This window comes from Neofelis nebulosa, chromosome 11 (genome assembly GCF_028018385.1).
Source record: "Neofelis nebulosa isolate mNeoNeb1 chromosome 11, mNeoNeb1.pri, whole genome shotgun sequence".
NCBI lineage: Eukaryota > Metazoa > Chordata > Mammalia > Carnivora > Felidae > Neofelis > Neofelis nebulosa.
This window is the reverse complement of record NC_080792.1, coordinates 56700226-56721248: the sequence shown is the minus strand read 5'-3', so window position 1 is coordinate 56721248 and position 21023 is coordinate 56700226. Positions and strand designations below refer to the sequence as shown.

Genomic DNA, 21023 nt, shown 5'->3' with positions numbered 1-21023 from the left:
AGATTCCCTTAAAGGACAGCCATGTGGCTCTTAATCTTTTTTTAGGTCTGAGACCCTTTTGAACATCTAATGAAAGCTATTGATAATCTCCTTAGAGAAGTGCTTAGATCCATTTGCACACGAAATTTTAAGGAGGCTTCTAGAGTCCCTGAAGACATCATAGATGCCACTCTTAGTCCACCATTAAAGTCATGGACCCCGCCCCTGCCCCACTATTAAAAACAGCTACATTAAGGTGTAGTTTAGGCAAGAATAGAAAAACAAATATGCATATGTACATGATTGGATGCTCTGTGTGAGTGTGTGTATGTATATATGGATGTATATCTGTGTCTATCTATAGATTTACGTATATTCAAGATCTCCATTTTCTCTGTGATTAAAACCAGAGGAAGCCAGGAGGGATTCTAATATTCCTGATAGGTTCTAGTGTTAGCTCAGGTGAAAATCATAAAGCTCCCTGAGGAGAAAGCAAGAAAGGAGTTTCATAACCTCTCATAGTCTGCCAGTATTTGCAGTGAATAGACTTGAAAGATGAAAGATTCATTGCAAGATACTGTACCGGGGGTTGGGGGCGGGGGGAAGCTTTGAAGCTTTAGTAATGCACCAGAAAGTTGGAATTGAAAAGTAGGTACAAAAATGTCATTGTCCACGAGTTGTCTGTAAAGTCCTTGAAGGTATCAGGAGATATTGATAACATTATAAAAGTAAAAATTATCACACTATGGAAAATTTGGGTATTTCTTCCAAGCCTGAAACCTGGGTGTCAGTTTAAAATTCCCTGCCATCTTTGTCCTCTGCATCCAGCCGGTCATCAGGTACTGCCTGTCTTGTCTCCTGCGTGGGTGGTGAACCTGCCCCTCCCGCCTGTTCCCAGCTCCGGCTCTGCATTGGTTGTGGTCCTCATTGTCACTTGTCCAGCCTCCTGCAGTGTTCTGGATTGTGGTTCAGCACACGGACCCGGGTTTGAATTTGCAGTCCAGGTTTTTACTGACTAGCTGTGAACGTCTCTGAGCCTCATAGGTGACATGGGGATTGTATAGTTCCAGTACAGTGAGTTTTAAGGCTTAAATGAGCGGAATTAGGTACTATACATGGCACATGGCAAATTCTCAATTATCAGTAGATATTAAAAGCCTCCGTAAGCATCTTTCCTATTTCTAGTCTTGCTATTTTTTAAGTTAATTCTCCATACTGTCACTAATAAGATCTTTACAGAATGCAAGAATTTTTTTTTCCTCCCCTCTGCTTAAAAGCTTTTTCTGGCAATTCATTGACTAAGAATAAACTGAAAGTTCCTTAACAAGACACACAAGGCTTCTTGGGACCTATGTCCTATCTACTTGCCTGGCATCGTCATCACTTAGTTTTGTGTGTGTGTGTGTGGGGGGGCCGCACACTGATTTTTTAAAACTAATTATAATGCCATTTAAAAATTCTAATAAGACAGAAGAGTGTAAAAAGGCTTTCTCTCTGCTGGCTTCCCTTTCTAGGTGAGCCACTCAAAATGATTTCATGTATATACTTCCAGGTCTGTATTATGTAGTTATGCAGATATGTGAATAATGCTTATATAAATAGTTGTGTTCTACTCATCTGATGCTTGCTTTATATGTATCAGTATGTCATGGCTATCATGACACCTCAGCAAATTCAGGTCTTTTTTAATAGCGGCATTGTATTCCATTGTATTGTGTCTGTTTTCTCTCCCTCTAAAGGTAGTTTTGCATACATTGCTGTGGTAGGCTTATAATTGAGTTAGTCTTCCCAGATGGATACTCACGTGTCCTAATGATAGTTCCGTTTACTCCCCTGACTTAAAGTGCCATCTTTAGTCCGTATTAAGTTCTCAAATGGCATTTGCGGATCATTTAATTGTCGTATAGTACATATTCAGACCACACATTTTAGAGATTTTGAAAACTCATTCTGCATTTTAATTATAAAATAAAAGTTTAAGAATTGTTGAAGTCTTTAGTGAGTGTGATGATGTTGATCTAGTATACTGATTACTCACTCATACACTAAAGCCAGACACACATTGTGGTCTCAGGAGGCACATTACATAACCTCTTGTGCCCCAGTTTCATTATCAGTAAAATGTACATAATGCCTATTTCATATGGTTTTTATGATGATTTAATGAATTGGTATTTATAAAGTGCTTAGAACAGGATCTGGCCCAGAGTTAAGTGCTACGTAAGTACTTGTTGTATGAAAGCCATCTGTACATGGCCTGATAAAGGACAGTTCAAGCTCTATACACATCCCTTCTTGTTCCTTATTCCTCAGTTTGTTTAGTGAGATAATTGTACCTATTATAAGTTGTTGGCTATGATAGCAAGTGTTTGGTGGTCCTTCAGATAGACCTGTATTGTCCTGGATATTTCGATCAACTGTAAATTTGGACTCCTTTTGTTTTATCAAATGTTAAGTTAACAAGAATATCACCCTCAAAACCTGGCAGGTTGATTCTCTCTACTTCTCGTAACTTCTCTTTCATTGTATTTGTCTTAGGAGAATGTTTCTTCATGTTCCCTTCTGCGGTATTTGAATGATTTTTTATGCTACCAATTACATGACTGATTGTTTCCCCATTCAGTAAAAAAAAATCATCAAGTGTTGACCAAGAGTTAAATTCTCTGTGGTCAAGTTGTTTATATCACAGTTTGCCTGCATAAGACTTCTTGCTATCTTACCTGTTGCATTTAAAATCGTGACATTTCAGCCTAGGAGATACACATTGAGATAGTTTGAGATTTTGAAGATGTTGCTGAGATAAACCATCGAAGAAGAAGACCACTAGATTCATAGGCAGTGGTATTTGTTGTTATAAGAAATCTTGATACATCATCTGCATATAAAATCCATACAAACATCTTTCCTTTTGACAACCATCATGTGAAGGATTGGAAACCAGCAGCCTGTGGTCCTGGACCAGGCCTTTGCATGGCATGCTAAAAGTGTGTGCTTCAGTGGCTATGATTCCCTTACATGCCTAATTTCTCCCAATTCTTTTGGCACTGAACTGAGATCAGGGAAATACCACTGATTTCCAACTCTTGCCTGTGAATAAAATAGAATGCCTGTGGGCATTTAGGTAGAATCTTCCACTTAGATAATCGACACTGTTCTGTAACATATATCCAGCTAATGGTCTGCTGGTGCTGATGGCCACCAACCTGCTGCAGTCTGTAGAGTGGGTCAAAAATAATCATTATGAGCATAATCTCTCTTGTAATGAGCGTCTCAGTGATAAACAGAGGAAAATGTCCAGAATTTCTCACGCATACCCACCAAGTGCCCAAGAGCTGCTTATGCCATACATTTATGACTTGGGAACAGAGATCTACTGGCACACACATGTGATGAAGAGTGCCTTATGCATCAAACTTCATAATGGGGTTTTGCTATTAGCCTGTCTGCTTTGCTCTGGGCATGGTATTTTGTTTTTGTTTTTCCTAATGCTCTGACTCATCTTACTTTTAAATAAAAAGTGTATAATTTGTACCTGTTCTTGCTATGTGGTATAGAACTGTGAGTAATTCTTCTTGTCTATCATCAGTGACAAAATTCATTATTTTGCAATTGTCTGGAAAAATAAAATGACAAAACAAAACAACTTAACTTCTGTACCCCAGAGTGCACGGTGCACCCTTGGAAATGCCCTTGAGGCCTCCACCAGGTTTTGTGTCTCTTGTTCCATTTCCACATCTGTCCGCAGCTGTGGAGCAAAGAGTTAGCAGAAGATTTGGGTCCTTAGTTACAATCTGCTGCTAAGCAGGTTGTGTGACCTTGAGAATGTCTCTTAACCTCTCTGGGTTTGAGTTTATTTATCTCTAAAAGTTTTTTTCAGGTCCACAGACCTTACGATTTTTCATGACTGAGTTTAACAGACTATTGTTTGCTCTATGTGTGATTCCAGCTCCCTTTTGTCATCATAAAATATAACTTTACAACATGGCTATCAGTTATGTTCATAAAATATATGATATTTAGAGAATAAAAAAATTAAATGTGCTATGAATAAACCATTAAACAAAAGAGATTGATGAAAGACAATGCTATTTCTCACTAAATGCTGCCTTTCAGATTGTTAAAATGAATGTTTGGTTTTTTATTTGAAACCCTCCAAAGAATGCTGTAGTCATTTTAGCCATGCAGCGTCCCTTACAATGTTATCTAAAGCTCCCAAATTTCACTCAAAAAAACCTCTGAAAAAGCTAACAAGAGTAATGTTGATCATCCTAACTCCTGGCTGTGAATTATTGTCAGTATCTTGAATTTGTCATTCACATGTGAAAAGAAAGTATAGTCCATTCCATAGAATACTGGTTCCTCCCCGTCTCCAGTTTTGTATTTGAAGTTTTGTTAAAACATGAAAAATGTTCTCCCAGTTTTTAACAGCTTCTTAAATTTCCTTTCAGCATTATTAGTATACTCCCCGTGTCTCGCCTTCCCCTTCGCTTTCTTATCAGTGTTGTGTGTACACACATGTATGTGTGTGCAGTGCCTTTGAAGTTAACCAAGAAAATTTCAAAGCAGCGAACAGGAGGCAGTCACACAAAACCTGTTACATACAATCTGCGGGAAAACAGAGTAGATGTGAGAAGAAGGCTGGGGGAATTAAACACACACATGACATTTATTTTTGCAGAAATAAAATATTCTTGAGAAATCATTCATTCTTGCCATTTCGTTTTGGGTTTTGTCATCCTTTAAGTTTCTCCTTGGAAGCTTCTAAAATGATCTGTGAATGTTCTTAACGACATTTTACAAGCCAATTTATAAAGCTATGAAAACAATTTCATGTTCATATAAAAAAGGCATTCACCCAGCTGTAGAGGATAGTGGAGTAAACTATGATACATACACACAGTGTATGTGAAATATTTCACACAGCTGTGAAAAAGAATGTGGACGTCACTGTGACCTGACATGGGGTGATCTCCAGGGGACATTAGGAAGTGAAAAAAGACACGTGCAAAATAGTATGTATAGTATGCTACCTTTTGTGTCAGAAGGAAGGGAAAAATAAGACAAAACATAAACATAAGTGTTTACTTTTACAAAATGAAATCCAGGAAGGACAGGCCAAAAAACAGTGAGGTTGGTTACCTATAAGAGGTGGAGTGTGGCGGATAGGATGTGGGAGGGAGAGGCACTTCTTTGAGAACTTTTTTTGTATAGCTTTAACTTTTGGAAGCATGTTAACATTCTACATATTAAGAGATAAAAATAAATTATTAAGAACCGAAAGCACATTTAAATCAACGAACTCGACCATATTTCAAGTGAATACCATAACTGCACTAAAGGCAGAGAAAAACATGAATCCAAGTAGTATATGAACACAGTTTTTAACTATATACCCCATTCTTGGATGGCAGAGCAGGGAGGGAGAATTGCAAGCAAATCTTGAAATTTTTCTGTAGATATGTTTATTATAGGAATGTAGATGATATAGTCCTGAAACTATAACAGATACACTATAGAATTCAGTATATGAATACATGTGTGGACCTTGTTGGAGGAAAAAGACAAAAGTGGATGGAAAAAGGCAGAATAAGCCCATTAGGGATGGATTGGAATTAGACTTATCTGTCTGAACTTGACGTTTATAAAATATACATAAGTATGCATATATGTACATATATGTGTAAATGTTTATTATGTATGTGAATGTGTGTTTTCTATGTGACTGTATAATGAAGGAATTTTGACAACACTGTAATTTTGTGATCAAAATTAACATCACCAGAAAGAGGAGTCATGGATATCATCATGTGGCTCCAGATGTGATCTCCTGAGGACACATCATCACCCATATAGTATACTGGCAGAAAATGCATAACCCGAATGTAATCATGAGGAAACATCCGACACATCCAGAATGAGAAACTTTCTATTTAACAGAATGTTGGAGGGTAAAGACTATGTTCTTTAAAAATGTCAATGTTATAAAAGATAAATAGTATGAAAAATGTTCCAGATTAAGGGAGAGTAAAAAGACATATCAACTAAATTTAATATCTGACCCTAGACTGAATCCTGTTCTGTAGGGGGACAATGTTACAAAGTGCATTGTTGGATAAGTTGGAAACATTGGAATATGAATGGAAGATTAGTTAACAGTATATAAATGTTAAATTTACAGAAGTTGATAACTGAACTGTTGTTATGTAAGAGAATGTTCCTGTTCTTGGGGAATGTACACTACCTGCTCTTTGGGAAAATCATTTAGTACTTAAGGGTAAAGGGCTCTTGAATGATTTAGAAAAAATCATAAGTACATGTGTATGTATCTGTGTATATCTATATCTGTGTACACAGATGTATGAGAGAGGGAACAAAGAGAAATGATAAAACAAATGAGGTCCTCTACTATTGTTAAGAATAACTGGGTCTAGGCAAAGGCTATGCATGTTCTCTGTATTATTTTGTTCTTGCAACTTGTAAGTTTGACATTATATCCACATGAAAATATTTTTTCCAAAAGAATAAATTTCACCCTAAAAATAAACACTAATATGTAACTAGTAATAAACAGTAATAAAATTAGTGATTAAAAATCAGCTCTTGATCTAATAGAACTACTAGATTTCAATCATTACTTTCTATTAGCATACTTATAGTTTATCGGCAATTAAGAATAAATTGACTAGTAATGCTGAATCTGCTCAAAACTGCTCAAAAGTAATAATAATTTAGCAAGGCTGTGGGAAACAAGGCTAGTATTAAAGAAAATAATATGAATGGGAATACATTAAAGTCTATTACAAAATAGATTCCATTCACAGTAACAATAAACATTGAAAGGTATACAGAAATAGATGTAAGAAAGCATTTTTGAAGCCTGTTTGAAAATTTTAATAACATGTGAAGTCTGTTTGAAAATTGTAAAAACATCTTGGACAAACAAAAGTGATTAGATCAAATGGAGAGGGAGCAAGCTCCTGAATTAGAAAACCCAATATGATAAAGATTGCTCTCTGGACAGTCATTATAAGCAAGTGAGACAATGTGATATAGGCAAATACACCAATGAACAGAATAGGAAGGCCATAAATAGACCTACAAATATGTAGAAACATGATATAATGGTGATAACTTTGCTGAATAATGAAAACTGGAGACTATACCAAAAATTTTGCCGAATACTCTATTTTCCATATGAAAAAATAGATCCTACCTCACACCATAGAACAAAATTAATTCCAGTTGTGTTGTAGATTTGAATATTAAGAACAGAAGTTTTAAAAGAACACCAGAAGAATGTCCATGTAACTTCAGGGTTGTGAGGGATTTCATAGATTAGATGTGCACACCGTACAGGGAATAATTGGTATATTTTACTACATTAAAATTAAAAAAAATTCTCTACAACAAAGTTACCATAAAGAAAACAAAGAGCCAAGTCATAGACTGGGAATAGGTAATCATTATAATCAACAAAGGATTGTTTCCAGAGTGTGGCAAGAATTCCTTAAAATCACTAAGGAAAAACGGGCAAAAGGGATAAGTGGGGAGTTCATAGGCCATGTAGTTTGTCATATGAACTGTTTCATAATGATCAAATGATCAAACACTTTTTGTGGGCCAAATATAGAAAAGCAACCTTCTATCTTTAGAATCTATCTTTAACTATATATATCACTGGGATTTCAAACTAGTACAGTAAGTCCTTGATTGTATGCATAGCCACACCAAGTATTTTAATATCAAATTGTGAAGATATTTCAGTAGCTAATGTTATATCATGAAATTTCATAGGACCAATCCTTTCCGGAGCACGAAAATGGTTTTCAGGTTGGAATGAGATTAGAAGGCATTGACCCCCGACATCCATCTGTATTCTGTGTACTGTCTGTAGCTGAGGTAAGAGATGGTGTTACTGTCTTGGGCTGAGTGGACAGTGACAGAAGAGAATTTTCTAGAGAATAATGAATTTGAGTGCCTTCTGTTATAAACAAGTTCCAGTACGTTATGGATTAATTTTAGTCAGTGATGGGTGAAATACATTTCTTAATGAATTTTTTTTCCTTCTCTGAAGATTAATCTTTTAATAAGTCCTTTATCACCAGCAGTTACCCTTGTTTCCATTGGTAAAGTTTTCATCTGAGGTTGATGAAAATCAGTGAATCCCACAGTGTTACTTTTGTCTGTTAAAAGAAACATAATTATTTAAGTTTTAGCTGAACTAATGAGAAATGTATATGAAAAATGCCTATGCACATGAATTATATATTTATATAAATGCAAGCATTTTATGAAAATTATATAGAATGAAGAGCCATTGATGAAAGTAAATGGCTTATAAGATGTAATATTTACTAAATGTTTTATATTATTAAAATGATGAAAACTCTGCATTTTTAATAACCACATAAAAAACACTATTCACTTAATTTACTGATTGATTATAGCTATTAAAATTTGTATAGCATCTCTTAAGGATGCATTCCACATTGTTTTATTATTTCCTTTATTAGGTATGCTAGATCTATATGTTAGAGTTGAAATGAGGCCATGTCCATTTTGGTTTTGCTCTGTACTTTAGCTTACACTGTCTTGGGATATGAATCCAAGCTAGACAGCAGGAGGTGGGGTTTCTGAAAGCAATATTTAACAGGTATTGAATTAACAAATAAACTTTTTGATTGATGGAGATGTAAATTGACCTCAGATTTCTAGAATGAGTAAAAGGATATTTTTTTATAGAAAAAATTCTAGATACTTAAAGATAGTGTCTGTCAGCATTTTGCTTTATTCAGATGTCCTCTTTAAATTTTTTTTTAATTTTTTTTAATGTTTATTTTATTTTTGAGAGAGAGACAGAGAGCTAGAGACAGAGTGGGGGAGGGGCAGAGAGAGAGGGAGAAAGAATCTGAAACAGGCTCCAGGCTCCAAGGTGTCAGCACAGAGCCCAACGCAGGGCTCAAACCCATGAACCGCGAGATCATGATCTGAGCCAAAGTCGGATGCTCAAACTACTGAGCCAATCAGGCGCCCCTCTAAATTTGTTTTTTTAACACAAACACATTTGTATGGAAGGATTTGTTCAAATATGTTGATGGCACTGACAGAATATATGACAATTTTGTTAATTTTGTGTACCCTTCAAATGTGTGACACTTAATGAAGGATTGTAAACATTCCATTTTACAGGTGTGTGGTTACCGCCTAAGACTTCATTTTGATGGTTATTTAAGCTGCTACGATTTTTGGACCAATGCTGGTTCCCCTGACATTCATCCAGTAGGGTGGTGTGAAAAGACCAAACATGAATTGCACATCCCTAAGGGTAAGCCAGGTTGGAAAGAGAGTTTGTTTTATTTTAACAACATTTTATGAAACACTAACGAGAGCCTGGTGTGAATTGATTTTCAAAATGAAAGTTTAACCCACAAAAAGCAGTAAGACTACAAGGACACCATTTTTATAAATGAATAAATGTCTTTAAAAGAAAAACACCATTGATTACTAAGGTCAAATATTCTGATAAGGTACCTAAGGCAGAAATTAAATCTTTTGAGTTACATAAAGTTTATTAAAACCTTATAAGGAATGAAGAAACTTATTTTTCATCACGATTGAAAGGAAATATTTCACTTAGTCACTGATGTCATACAGGGAGGAAATTTGATTCACTGTATGTCATCTGTTTCAAACAAATCTTGGAAAACAGGGAACTATGAAAGAGAAGACAGTTTCACAATCTGCTTTCTTTTTTTGGGAATTGAAAATCTCATCTTTGTCTTTTGTTATGTGCTAGAGGACCTGGTGCTGGTAGATGTGACTGATGCCTTTTTTATTTGCTGTGTGCTGGTGAGATGAGGATTTAATCAGTTGAGATGCCTGTGGGCCCATTTCCTTGCACAGCAGATTTCTGTATACAGTCTCCTGCTTGGATGTTAGAGTATTTGATGGCCGTGGCTCTTCTGGAGTCAGTATATAGTCATTTCATTCTCCGTAACCAACTCAGAGTATCCTTGGGGGATCCGTCCCTCAGACTAATGGCAGAATCCCTAAGATTGCTGGATTTCATGAAAGCTGGTCACAGGCTCATTCATTCAGTAGGTATTTATGGAGCCCTTGCTGTGTGCAGGCACTGGGGACAGTAAACCATCTGCGTCTTCATGAGGCTTTCATTCCAGAGGGGAGAGCAGTAATAAAGATAAGCTATAGTGTCAAGCAGTGACTGGGTTAGGGGACGGAGAGCTTGCTGAGGAAGGGCGTGAGAACATCACTTCCCATACACAGGTGGATGAAATGAGGGAAACCAGTGAGGCTCCTTGGCTAAGAAGCCTGTCAGAGAGAAAAGCAAGAGTAAACACCCTGGGGCTGGAGCCTCTGGCCACATTGAGAAATTTCGAGGCGATGAATGTGGCTGGAGCAGAGAAAACAAAGGCAAGAGGTAGGAGATGGAGTTAGGGATCTAACCCTGGCCTTGGAGACTATGCAAGGAGTTTGACTTCTATTCTGTGTAACACTTAATCAGAAAATATTTATTGAGCCCCTCTTATCTGGGCAAGCACTGTGTGAGCCACTTTAAGGCACATGGAGAGGAGGAAAAGTAAAAAATGGAAACCCCATAAAGATAAACGGCAGAAATCTGGGGCTGCCAGACGGTCTTTGGATTGTGAAGGGGTTTCTGTAATTTCCCCAAGGGCTGGCTCCCTGGATTGTTGCATCAGTAGGATCTCTGACATTCTCAGTGAGATGACTTCTTCAGGGTGATGACCAACTCAGGAACTTTGTCTCTTCCCTTTTTCCATGTTGGAAAGCCTTACTAAGAGATGAGACTCCCATCAGGCTACCAGGGTACCAGTTCCGTATCTTAATGAGTTTAAAAAATTTGTAGGGAGTGGCACGCCTGATGGGAAGTCACAACAGTTTTGAATTTCATACGTTAAAACACATTGAAACAATTTAGGGATTTTAATTTAAGTCTTTTGTGGTCTGCTAAAGGACATTGAATTTATGACAGAAGACTAGAGAAGGCTAATATATTTAATATGCACATGGTTACATCCTGTGGGTATTTTGAGCAATCCATATTTTTTTTAGGTTATAGAAAAGATAAATTTGTTTGGATGGATTACTTGAAGGCCTGCAAATTGCAAAATGCTCCCAAGAAATTATTCAGAAACCGGAGTTCTGTAAGTATTTTCTTCCTCAGTATAAATCAGATTTCCACTTGAGCTTAAATGTCTTAAAATCCACTATATATTCTGTTGTATTTTAATCTTTTCAGAATCCTTAGCTTCCTATGACTTTTCTCACTTAATTTGTCAATTTCCTATGGTCATATCTTTTTTCCTCCTTTAAATTTACAATTAAATGCTTTAGTCAGAGGCAGAGAGTTGAAGATTTTATATTTAAATCCTGCTAAAATTTAAAATGCCTTTTAGAAATGTTTTTTCTTTTTGCTTCCAATGAGTTACTTGTTTCAACTTACCTTTAGTGTTTTGAGACTGGTAGTTATCACAGGTGGACTTTGAATAAACCCAGCTTAGTTGGATTTATGTGTAACAAGAAAGAGGGTGACATTTCATACAGATTCAAGGGGCATATGAAGATTCGGGTAGAGCATACTCCTTATGCCCTGTGTCCCCAGCAACCTACCAGCTCTTCAGGAGAGAATGAGAGTAAGGGTGCAGAATAGATAGTGAAGAGACAGAAACAACTCTTCTTGTCCCAATATATTGTATGTATACTCTCTAAGTCCCAGGACTGGCTAATTACACCCTACAAGAAGTGGAGTTTTATTATTGTAATGTTATGATAAATCATAGCCCTTACTGGTTTTTTAATATGAAAAAATATGTACAGATGCTACAAAAAACGCGTTTGGATTATTTTTAAGTTTATTTGCGGAATAATGCATGTATTTCTTAAATATTGAGAAAGCCACTATTTTCACATCTCATCAAAGTAAATGATAATTTTGGTGCTAAAGAGCCTGTCTTTACTACTCCAAATTCTGATGTTTGGAAACTATTCAAAAGCCTACAAGGAGCAGAGAAAATTATTTGACACTCCTGCATTCAGTAAACATCATATTTTAAAATTAATACCATTTCTTCTAAGAACTGAAAAGGGAAGATGATAATGAGGAGGGAAATAAAAGTTTCCTGCATGCAAATGTAAAAGCTGGTTACCTGGGCTTTTGTTATGAAGGTTAACTTCGTTAACAGTTTACTGCAATATTATTACTAGCATTTGCTGGTTTCATTCCGGAGGGTAAGTGTTGATACCCCTTAGACTGTTCTGATGCTAAACATAGAAGTTTTGACAGTGGCTCAGTCCTCTTTGGTGTCCTGTTTCTCTTTGTGCCTCTTCCGTCTGGTGCTGTGTTAGAATGGGCCAATGCCTAAAGAATTTCAGGTTGGAATGAAGCTGGAGGCCGTCGACAGGAAGAACCCTTCCTTGGTGTGTGTGGCAACCATAGCAGATATTGTTGAAGATCGCTTACTAGTGCATTTTGACAATTGGGATGATAGTTACGATTACTGGTGAGACACCAACGTGCGTTTTATTTTCGTGTGTTCGTGTTTGGTGTTAAGAATTTAATTTCATTCCAGTCCTGTCACCATTCTTTCTGTTCTTAGAGTAATGAACATCAGGAATTTAGTGACCAACTTCTCACTACCTTCTCTTCCACATGAATTGTCGAATTAAAGAACCCGAGAAACTTCTCCATTCTATGAGAGGTTACCTAATGAGGCTTCATCTGAAATAATATGACCAGTTCAGGGCCCTTCACTATAGTGTGTCTAGTTTGTGAGGGAAGTATTTCTATGAAGAGGAAGTTAAGAACTTGCAGTATTTTTTTTTTTTTCCTGAAAAATGTTGAACTCAGCCTGTCATATTTTTTAAAGGGAAGATTCCCAGGGAGAACGGAGGAGTGAATTATTTGAAAGCCTGTGGGGAGCAGAGAAAATGTATGCTACGATACCATTAAACTAACATTGCATGAGTTAAAAGGGTTTTCTGGGTAAAAACCTGAAATATAGAAGAGGGAATGGCAAAAATAATTTTTGTAGCGTTTCTTCACAGTATATCCTGAATAACCAACACGTCTCTGCCTGAGGCTGTGGTTCTTCATGTGCATGAAGGGGACCTGTTTTTCTTCTTTGAACTAAGATAAGAAGTAGAACTTGATTAATTGTTCTATGTGTCTTAGGTAGAATGGTCTGGGTTCCTTGAAACGGAGAGGGAGGAAATGGTAGGCATATGGAGTCTGATTGGTCTGTCTTATTAAACTTTGGGCCGGCCTATTAATATTTTTCCTTGCTGCTAGCAAGAAGTGGTGGAGGAAGCTTCTTAAAATGTGCACTCCTTGGGGATATCACTGGCAGTTCGGGTTCTAGTCAAACACTTTTTGAAAATACTTTTATATTTCAAGAGAGGTTTGGTCACTTAGCTTATAAAATACAGTGCTAAAAATTACTTCTGATTCTATTTAGCTACAAAATATTTTAGTTATGTAGTTCTATCTTCCATGGAGTAATGAATGGTCATTACTCTTGGATTCTTTCTCTGGCACGGCGTCATATAGGCTCTGAAATAGAATCCTGTTTTGCAGGTGTGATGTAAATAGCCCTTATGTCCAGCCAGTTGGTTGGTGTCAGGAGAATGGAAGAACTCTGATAGCACCCCAAGGTGAGTGGACTGGCTTGGTTTTCTTTGAAGCATCTCTGTGTGAGTGGCAATGCCTGTTTTTATTTTTGTGTATGCAAACCACATTTCAACACGAAGTGTGTGATAAAAATACTGTGCAAGATTCTATTGACTAAGTAACCCACATGTCTGAAATCTGCTTGTCTTTCCCATAATGAAAATGGACTCTGTTTATAAAGATGTATTAGGTGGCCATTTAAAAAAAGGTTGCTAAAAAGTTTTACCCAATGAAATGAGTACCATTGCTGCAGATCCGTATTTTGAACTAGCTATTTCCGCCTACATACTTTATCTTATAACTTATGTTAATTCACTAATTGAGACATAAGATTATTAAATACACTTGACTTTGGGGTTAAATGACAAATGGCGAAATCTAAGGAGTGAGAATTAGCCGTGAGTCTTCAGACTTGCCAGAACTCTTCACCACACCAACTTAATGGTTCAGCTAAACACCAAAGTAGGGATTTTTTCTAGTTATTTGTATTTTTTCTCACTACAGAAATACTAAGTATTTAGAGACTTTATCAAATTTTTGTTTTATAATTTGAAAATTAGTTAGATACAGTGGCTGCATAAGCTTAGCATTTTCACAATAAGTATTCTAGGAGAAAACAGTTTCTTTCAATTAAAAATGTGCAGGAAGAAATGTAGAGTATGTAACATGCCATTCTAGAATGGAGCAGATATTTAGTGTTTTTATTTGAATGATTCTAGAATTTTACTGTGTTTTAATATTTTTTTCTTAATACAGAAAAATAATAAGGATTTGTCATCAAAACGGCATGAAAAAAACTCAAAAACTAAAAACTAATCAACAAACAAAACCAAGCCAAATTTTTAAAAAACACAACCTATTTAAACTATCCAGTTAGCTAGAAAAGTTTTATAAAATGTGTAACATCTTCCCAAATTCTGATTTTGATACGCAGACAGATTTAGAGTTGTTTGGCCTATTTTTCTGTAAAACTGGCTAAAGTTAACTTTAGAGTAATGTTCTTCAAGATGAGGTGAAGTGTTTGCGAGATCTCAGAACATGTTTGAGTTGGTGTGTCTGGAGGTAGAGCACACTCTGTTTCCCATTTCCTTTAGTGGAATCACTAATCTGCTGCCTGTAGCTTGTTCTCACTAGACTTCATGGATAGAGACTGTGGTTAAGTTCATCACCTCGTCTCTTGGTGCTGTGTCAGTCGAGAAGTAGTCTGTGTAGTACTTTAAGAATTGTATGTCCAGAATCTTTCTTTGTTTTAAATTTTTTGATGTTTATTTGTTTTTGAGAGAGAGAGGGAGGGAGAGGGAGAAGGAGAGGGAGAGGGAGAGAACGAGCGGGAAAGGGGCAGAGAGAGAGGGAAACACAGAATCCGAAGCAGGCTCCAGCCTCTGAGCTGTCAGCACAGAGCCTGACGTGAGGCTTGAACCCACTGACCGTGAGATCATGGCCTGAGCCAAAGTCAGATGTTTAACGGACTGAGCCACCCAGGCACCCCTGTCCTGTCCAGAATCTTTCCATCATTAGCGTGAACTGAGAATTGAGGAGGCAAAGCTCCCATACCCCAGATAAAGCCAAGGCTTGAAGGTTCTGCTTGATGGGAGTAAGAAACTATTTAGTTCATAAAGTGAATAAAGTACCAACCTAGGTTTGTCATTTTCCCCATGGAATTGATTGCATATACAAATACCATTACCATTCTGAAATTTGAGTAAGCGTTGTCCCCATAGACGAATTTAGTGATAGTCTATGCTTTAGGGTCAGATTTTCTTCCCTATGACTTAGGTTTAAAATTCTGAGGAGATTTTGTCCTGTTATACAATGTCTGAATTAGAATCTTTCAGTTAACCTACCTCTAAACCTTATATACTTGTTGGTGTTTCTTTTACACATTACAGAGTGTTTTTGTATAGTAAAATACTACCCTCCTCTAAGCCCCAATTCATACAACCCTTTGTTTCTCTGTAGCAAATTCTTCACCTACTTCTTTTTCCTACTGAGATATAATCCACGTATTATAAATTTTGCCTTTTAGTGTATAATTCAGTGGTTTTTAGTAGACTCACAAGGTGGTACAACCATCACCATTATCTATTACCCAGAGATTTTTATCACCTCCCAAAGAATGTCATCCTCATTTTCTTCTCCCTCGCAGGCCTAGGCAACCGCCACTCCCTATCTCTATGGATTTGACTGTTCTAGACACTTGGCCACCCGTGGAATCATAGAGTATGTGGCTTGTGTCGTAGCTTCTTTGATTTAGTGTAATGTTTTCCGAGTTCATGTTGTAGCATGTCTCAGTACATCATTCCTTTTGTTTACAAATAATATTTTAGTGTGTAGATATACCACATTTTGTTCATGCATTCATTAGCTGGCCATTTGGTTTGTTTTCACTTAATGACTATTATGAATAAAGCTGCTATAAGCTTTCATGTTAACCTACCTCTAGGTAGTTTTTGAGTGATATGTTTTAATTTCTTTTGGGTATAATTCTAGGAATGGCATTGCTGGGTCATAAGGTAACTCTGTTTGAGGAATTGACAAACTGTTTTCCAAAGGGGGCCACACAGTGTGCATTCCCACTGGCAACGAATGAGAATTCTACTTCCTCCACATCCTCACCAGTATGTTACTGTCTTCTTGATTACAGCCATCCTAGTGGGTAGAAGGTAGATCTCGTCCTTTGGATTTGCATTTCTATAATGACTAATGATATTGAACATCTTTTACTGTGGTTATTGGCCATTTGTGTATCTTCGCTCAAAAAATATCCATCCAAATCTTTTGCCCACTTTTAAATTGGGTCATTTGTCATTTTATTATTGAGTTGTAAGTGTTCTTTGGATATTAGATGCTGCAGTTGTTTTCACTTTCTTGATGGCTTCTTTTAAAGCACAGAAGTTTTTAATTTTGATGAAGTCCAATTTATCTGTTTTTTTTTTTTTTTCCTTTGTTGTGCTTTTGCTAAGAAAGCACTGCCTAATCTTTGGTCACAAAGACTTGTCACTAAAGACTCTACTTTCCTATTGATTGGCCTTGGCAGAATTATTGAAAAAACAGTTGACTATAGATACATGAGTTTATTTCTGGATTCTCAATTCTATTGCATTCCTTTATATGTCTACCCTTAGGCCAGTACCAGACTATCTTGATTACTGTAACTTTGTAGTAAGTATTGAAAATAGGAATTGTGAGTCCTTTAATCTATTTTCTTCTTTCTCAAGATTGTTTTGGCTGTTCTGAGTCACTTGCAAACATACCCCTATGAATTTTAGAATTAGCTTGCCAATTTCTGTCCAAAAAAAGTCAATGCAAATTTTGATAGGGATTGATCTGTATCAATTTAGGAATTAGCCATCTCGAAAATATTAAAATTTTCAACCCATAAACTTGGGACACCTTTCCACTTCTATAGATCTTTAGTTTTCTTTCAATGATATTTTGTAGGTTTCAGTCTGTAAGTCTTATACTTCATTAAATTTGTTCCAAGGTATTCTGTTTTTTCTTATTTGAAGTGAAATTTACATGACACACAATTAACCATTTTAAAGTGTATAATTTAGGGGCATCTGGGTGGCTCATTGGTTAAGCATCTGACTCTTGGTTTCAGCTCAGGTTATGATCTCACGGTTCGTAGGTTCAAGCCCCACATCAGGCTCCATGCTGACAACCTGGAGCCTGCTTGAGATTCTTTCTCTCCCCCTCTCTCTGCCCTTCTCCTGCTCAAGCTTGTGCTCTCTCTCAAAATAAATAAATAAACTGAAAAGAATAAAGTGTACAATTCAGTGGTAGTATATTCAGAGTGTTATGCAACCACTAGCTCTCTAGTTTCAAAACTTCCATCACTTAATAAAAACGTTCTGTACTTATTAAGTAGATACTCCCCACTCCCTGCTCTCATCCCCTTGTAACCTCTACTCTGCTTTCTGTGAATTTGCCCATTCTTGATATATTATACATATTATATAAAAAAGAATCCTATAATACGTCTTTGTATTTGGCTTCTTGTACTTAGTGTAATGTTTTCAGTGTTCATCCGAGTTGTAGCGTGTATCACTATTTCATTCCTTTTTACGATTGAATACTATTCTATTGTATGTACACACGCCATGATTTGTCTGTCCATTCATCTGTTGGACATTTGGTTTGTACCTTTGGCTATTTTAACTAGTACTACTATAAGCATTCATGTACAGTTTTCTGTGTGGACACGTGTCTTCACTTCTCCTTGGTGTATACCCATTGTAGAATTGCTGGGTCATATGATAATTCTATGTTTAACATTTTGAGGAACCGACAACTGTTTTTTGAAGTACCTGTGCCATTTTAATATTCTCACTAGCAACATGTGGTAATTCTTACTTCTCAACATCCTTACTTCTCAAAGAAACTTGTTCTTTTCTGTTTTCTTAATTAAACCCATCCTACTGGGTGTGAAGTGGTATCTTATTGTGGTTTTGGTGTGTACTTCTCTAATGATCAGTGACGTTGATCATCTGCTCATGTGGTTATGGGCCATTTGCATATCTTTTGAGAAATATTTAAATCTTTTGCTGTTTTTTTTTTAAAACATTGGGTTATATTTTTGTTATTTATATATTATTTAAAAATTGTTTCCACTTACTAACCTATATTGCATAAATGATTTACAGATGTCTTACCACATTCTATAGATTGTATTTTCACGTTCTTGATAATGTATTTTGCCATAAAATAGTTTTTAGTTTTGATGAAGTCCAATTTATCTATTTTTTTCATTCATTCATCATGCTTTGGTATTAAATACAAGAATCCACTGCCAAATTTGAGGTTGTGAGGATTTACCACTATGTTTTTTTCTATGGATTTTATACTTTTAGCTTTTATATTTGACTTGTTGATCCACGTTGATTTAATTTTTGTATATGAAGTAAGGTAGGGGTTCAGCTTCATTCTTTTGGATATGGTCCAGTTTAACCAGTGCCATTTATTAAAAAAGCCTATTCTTTCTCCATCACATGGTATTGGTACCATTGTTGAAAAGAAGTTGGCCACAGATATTTAGGTTCATTTCTGGATTCTCGATTCTATTCCATTGGTCTGTCTATACACCTATCCTTATGCCAGTATCATCCTATTTTTTTACTTTAGTTTTTAGAAAAATTTTAAGTTCACAGAAAAATTGGGAGGAAGGTACAGAGATATCCTTTATACCTCCTCCTTCACGTATGCACAACCAGCTGCCAGTATCAACAGTCCCTACCACAGTGATACATTTGTTGGAATTGATGAACCTACATTGACATCATTATCACCCAAAAGTAGATAGTTTACTCATGGTTTACTCTTGGTATTGTGCATTCCGTGGATTTGTACAAGTGCCTAAAGACATGTAGACCATCATTTTGGTATCACACAGAATATTTTCACTGCCCTAAAAATCCTCTGTGTTCTGCCTAGTCTTCTTTCTCACTCCCCGAACTCTTGGCAGCCAGTAACTTTTTTTTCTTTTTTTTGCTGTCTTTATAGTTTCGCCTTTTCCAGAATGTTATATAGTTGGAAACATACAGTAGGTAGGCTTTTCAGACTGGCTTCTTTCACTTAGGAATATGCATTTGAGGTTCCTCCACATCTTCTCATGGCTTGATAGCTCACTTCTTTTTAGTGTTGAATAATATTCCACTGTCTGGTTGTATCTCAGATTATGTATTCATTTATCGACTGAAACACATCTTGGTTGTTTTGATGTTTGGGCAATTATGAATGGAGTTGCTATAAACATCCATGTGCAGATTTTTGTGTGGACATGTTTTCAACTCCTTGGATAACTTCAAAGAATGATACTGTTGAATGGTATGGTAAAGGATGCTTAGTTTTGTAACAGCCTGCTAAACTATTTTCCAAAGTGACTGTAAAACTTTACATTTCCACCAGCAACACTGAGAATTCCTGTTGCTCTACATTCTCACCAGCATTTGGTGTTGTCAGTGTTTTGGATTTTAGCCATTTGAATAGGTGTATAGTGAGTGTCTTGTTGTTTTAATTTGCATTTCTCTGTTGACATATGGTGTGGCACATATTTTCATGTGTGTATTTGCCATCTGTAAGTCTCCTTTGGTGAGGTGTCTGTTAAGCTCTTTATCCCATTTTTTAGTTGGGTTGTTTGTTTTCTTATTGTCAAGTTTTAAGAATTCTTTGTGTATTTTGAACAAGTCTTTTATCATATTTATCTTTTGAAATATTTTCCTCCACTCTGTAAATTGTCTTTTCATTCCCTTGACAGTGTCTTTAGCAGAGCAGAAAATTTTAATTTTAATGAAGTCCAGCTTATTAATTATTTATTTCATGGATTGTGTCTTTGGTGTTATGTTAAAAAATCATCACCAACCCAAGGTCATTTAGGTTTTCTCCTATGTTATCTTTTAGGAGTTTAATTATTTTGAATTTCATATTTACATCTGTGATCCATTTTGAGTTAATTTTTGTGAAGGATGCAAGGTCTGCGTCTAGATTCTCTCTCCTCTTTTTTTTTTTTTTTTTTTTTTTTTTTTTGGTACGTAGGCATCCAGTTTTTCCAGCACCATTTGTTCAAAAGGCCATCTTTGCTCCATTCTATTGCCTTTGTTCCTTGTCAAAGATCAGTTGACTATACTTTTGTGGGTCTATTTCTGGGCTCTCCATTCTGTTCCATTGAGCTATTTGTCTGTTCTTTTGCTAACACTATGCTGTCTTGATTACTAACAAGCTCAGTTACATACAAGCATACTAGCTGTATAATGTCAGTCCTTCAAATTGTTCTTCTTAAATATTGTATGTATGTTCTGGATCTGTTGCCTCTCCATATAAACTTTGAAATACCTGACAATATTCACAAAATAACTTGCTGAGATTTTCTTTGGGCTTGCATTGAATCTATAGATCATGTTAAGTAGAACTGTCATCTTGATAATATTGAGTCTTCTTATTCATGAACATGGAATATCTCTCCATTTATTTAGTTTTTTGTTTTATTTCACAGATTTTTATAGATTTCCTCATTAGACCTTGTACATATTTTGTTAGATTTTATACATATTTCATTATTTTGGGTGCTAATGTAAATGGTATGATTTTTATTTCAAATTTCACTTGATCATTGCTGATATACAGAAAAGCTGATATTCAGAAAAACGTTTATATATTAACCTTGTATCCTGAAACCTTGCTATATCACTTGTTGGTTCCAAGAGGTTTTTTTGCCAGTGTCTTTGGGTATTCTGCACAGACATTATGTCATCTGTGAACAAAGTTTTATATTTTTCTTCCCAATCAGTATACATTTTGTTTCTTTTTCTTGTATTATTGCATTAGCTAGGATGTACCACAC

General features: G+C 36.1%; 1 protein-coding gene across 3 annotated transcripts in view; it reads left to right on the top strand.

The window, feature by feature from the left end:
• The window catches only part of L3MBTL4 (L3MBTL histone methyl-lysine binding protein 4), a 450611-nt gene that overhangs the window by 156800 nt on the left and 272788 nt on the right, over positions 1–21023 (top strand). For all 3 annotated transcript variants that reach the window (XM_058692660.1, XM_058692661.1, XM_058692662.1), the window contains exons 6-10: positions 7774–7878; positions 9169–9304; positions 11071–11162; positions 12364–12518; positions 13592–13668. In XM_058692660.1, coding sequence (XP_058548643.1) covers positions 7774–7878; positions 9169–9304; positions 11071–11162; positions 12364–12518; positions 13592–13668 — 565 coding nt within the window. The remainder of the gene's footprint in view (positions 1–7773; positions 7879–9168; positions 9305–11070; positions 11163–12363; positions 12519–13591; positions 13669–21023) is intronic.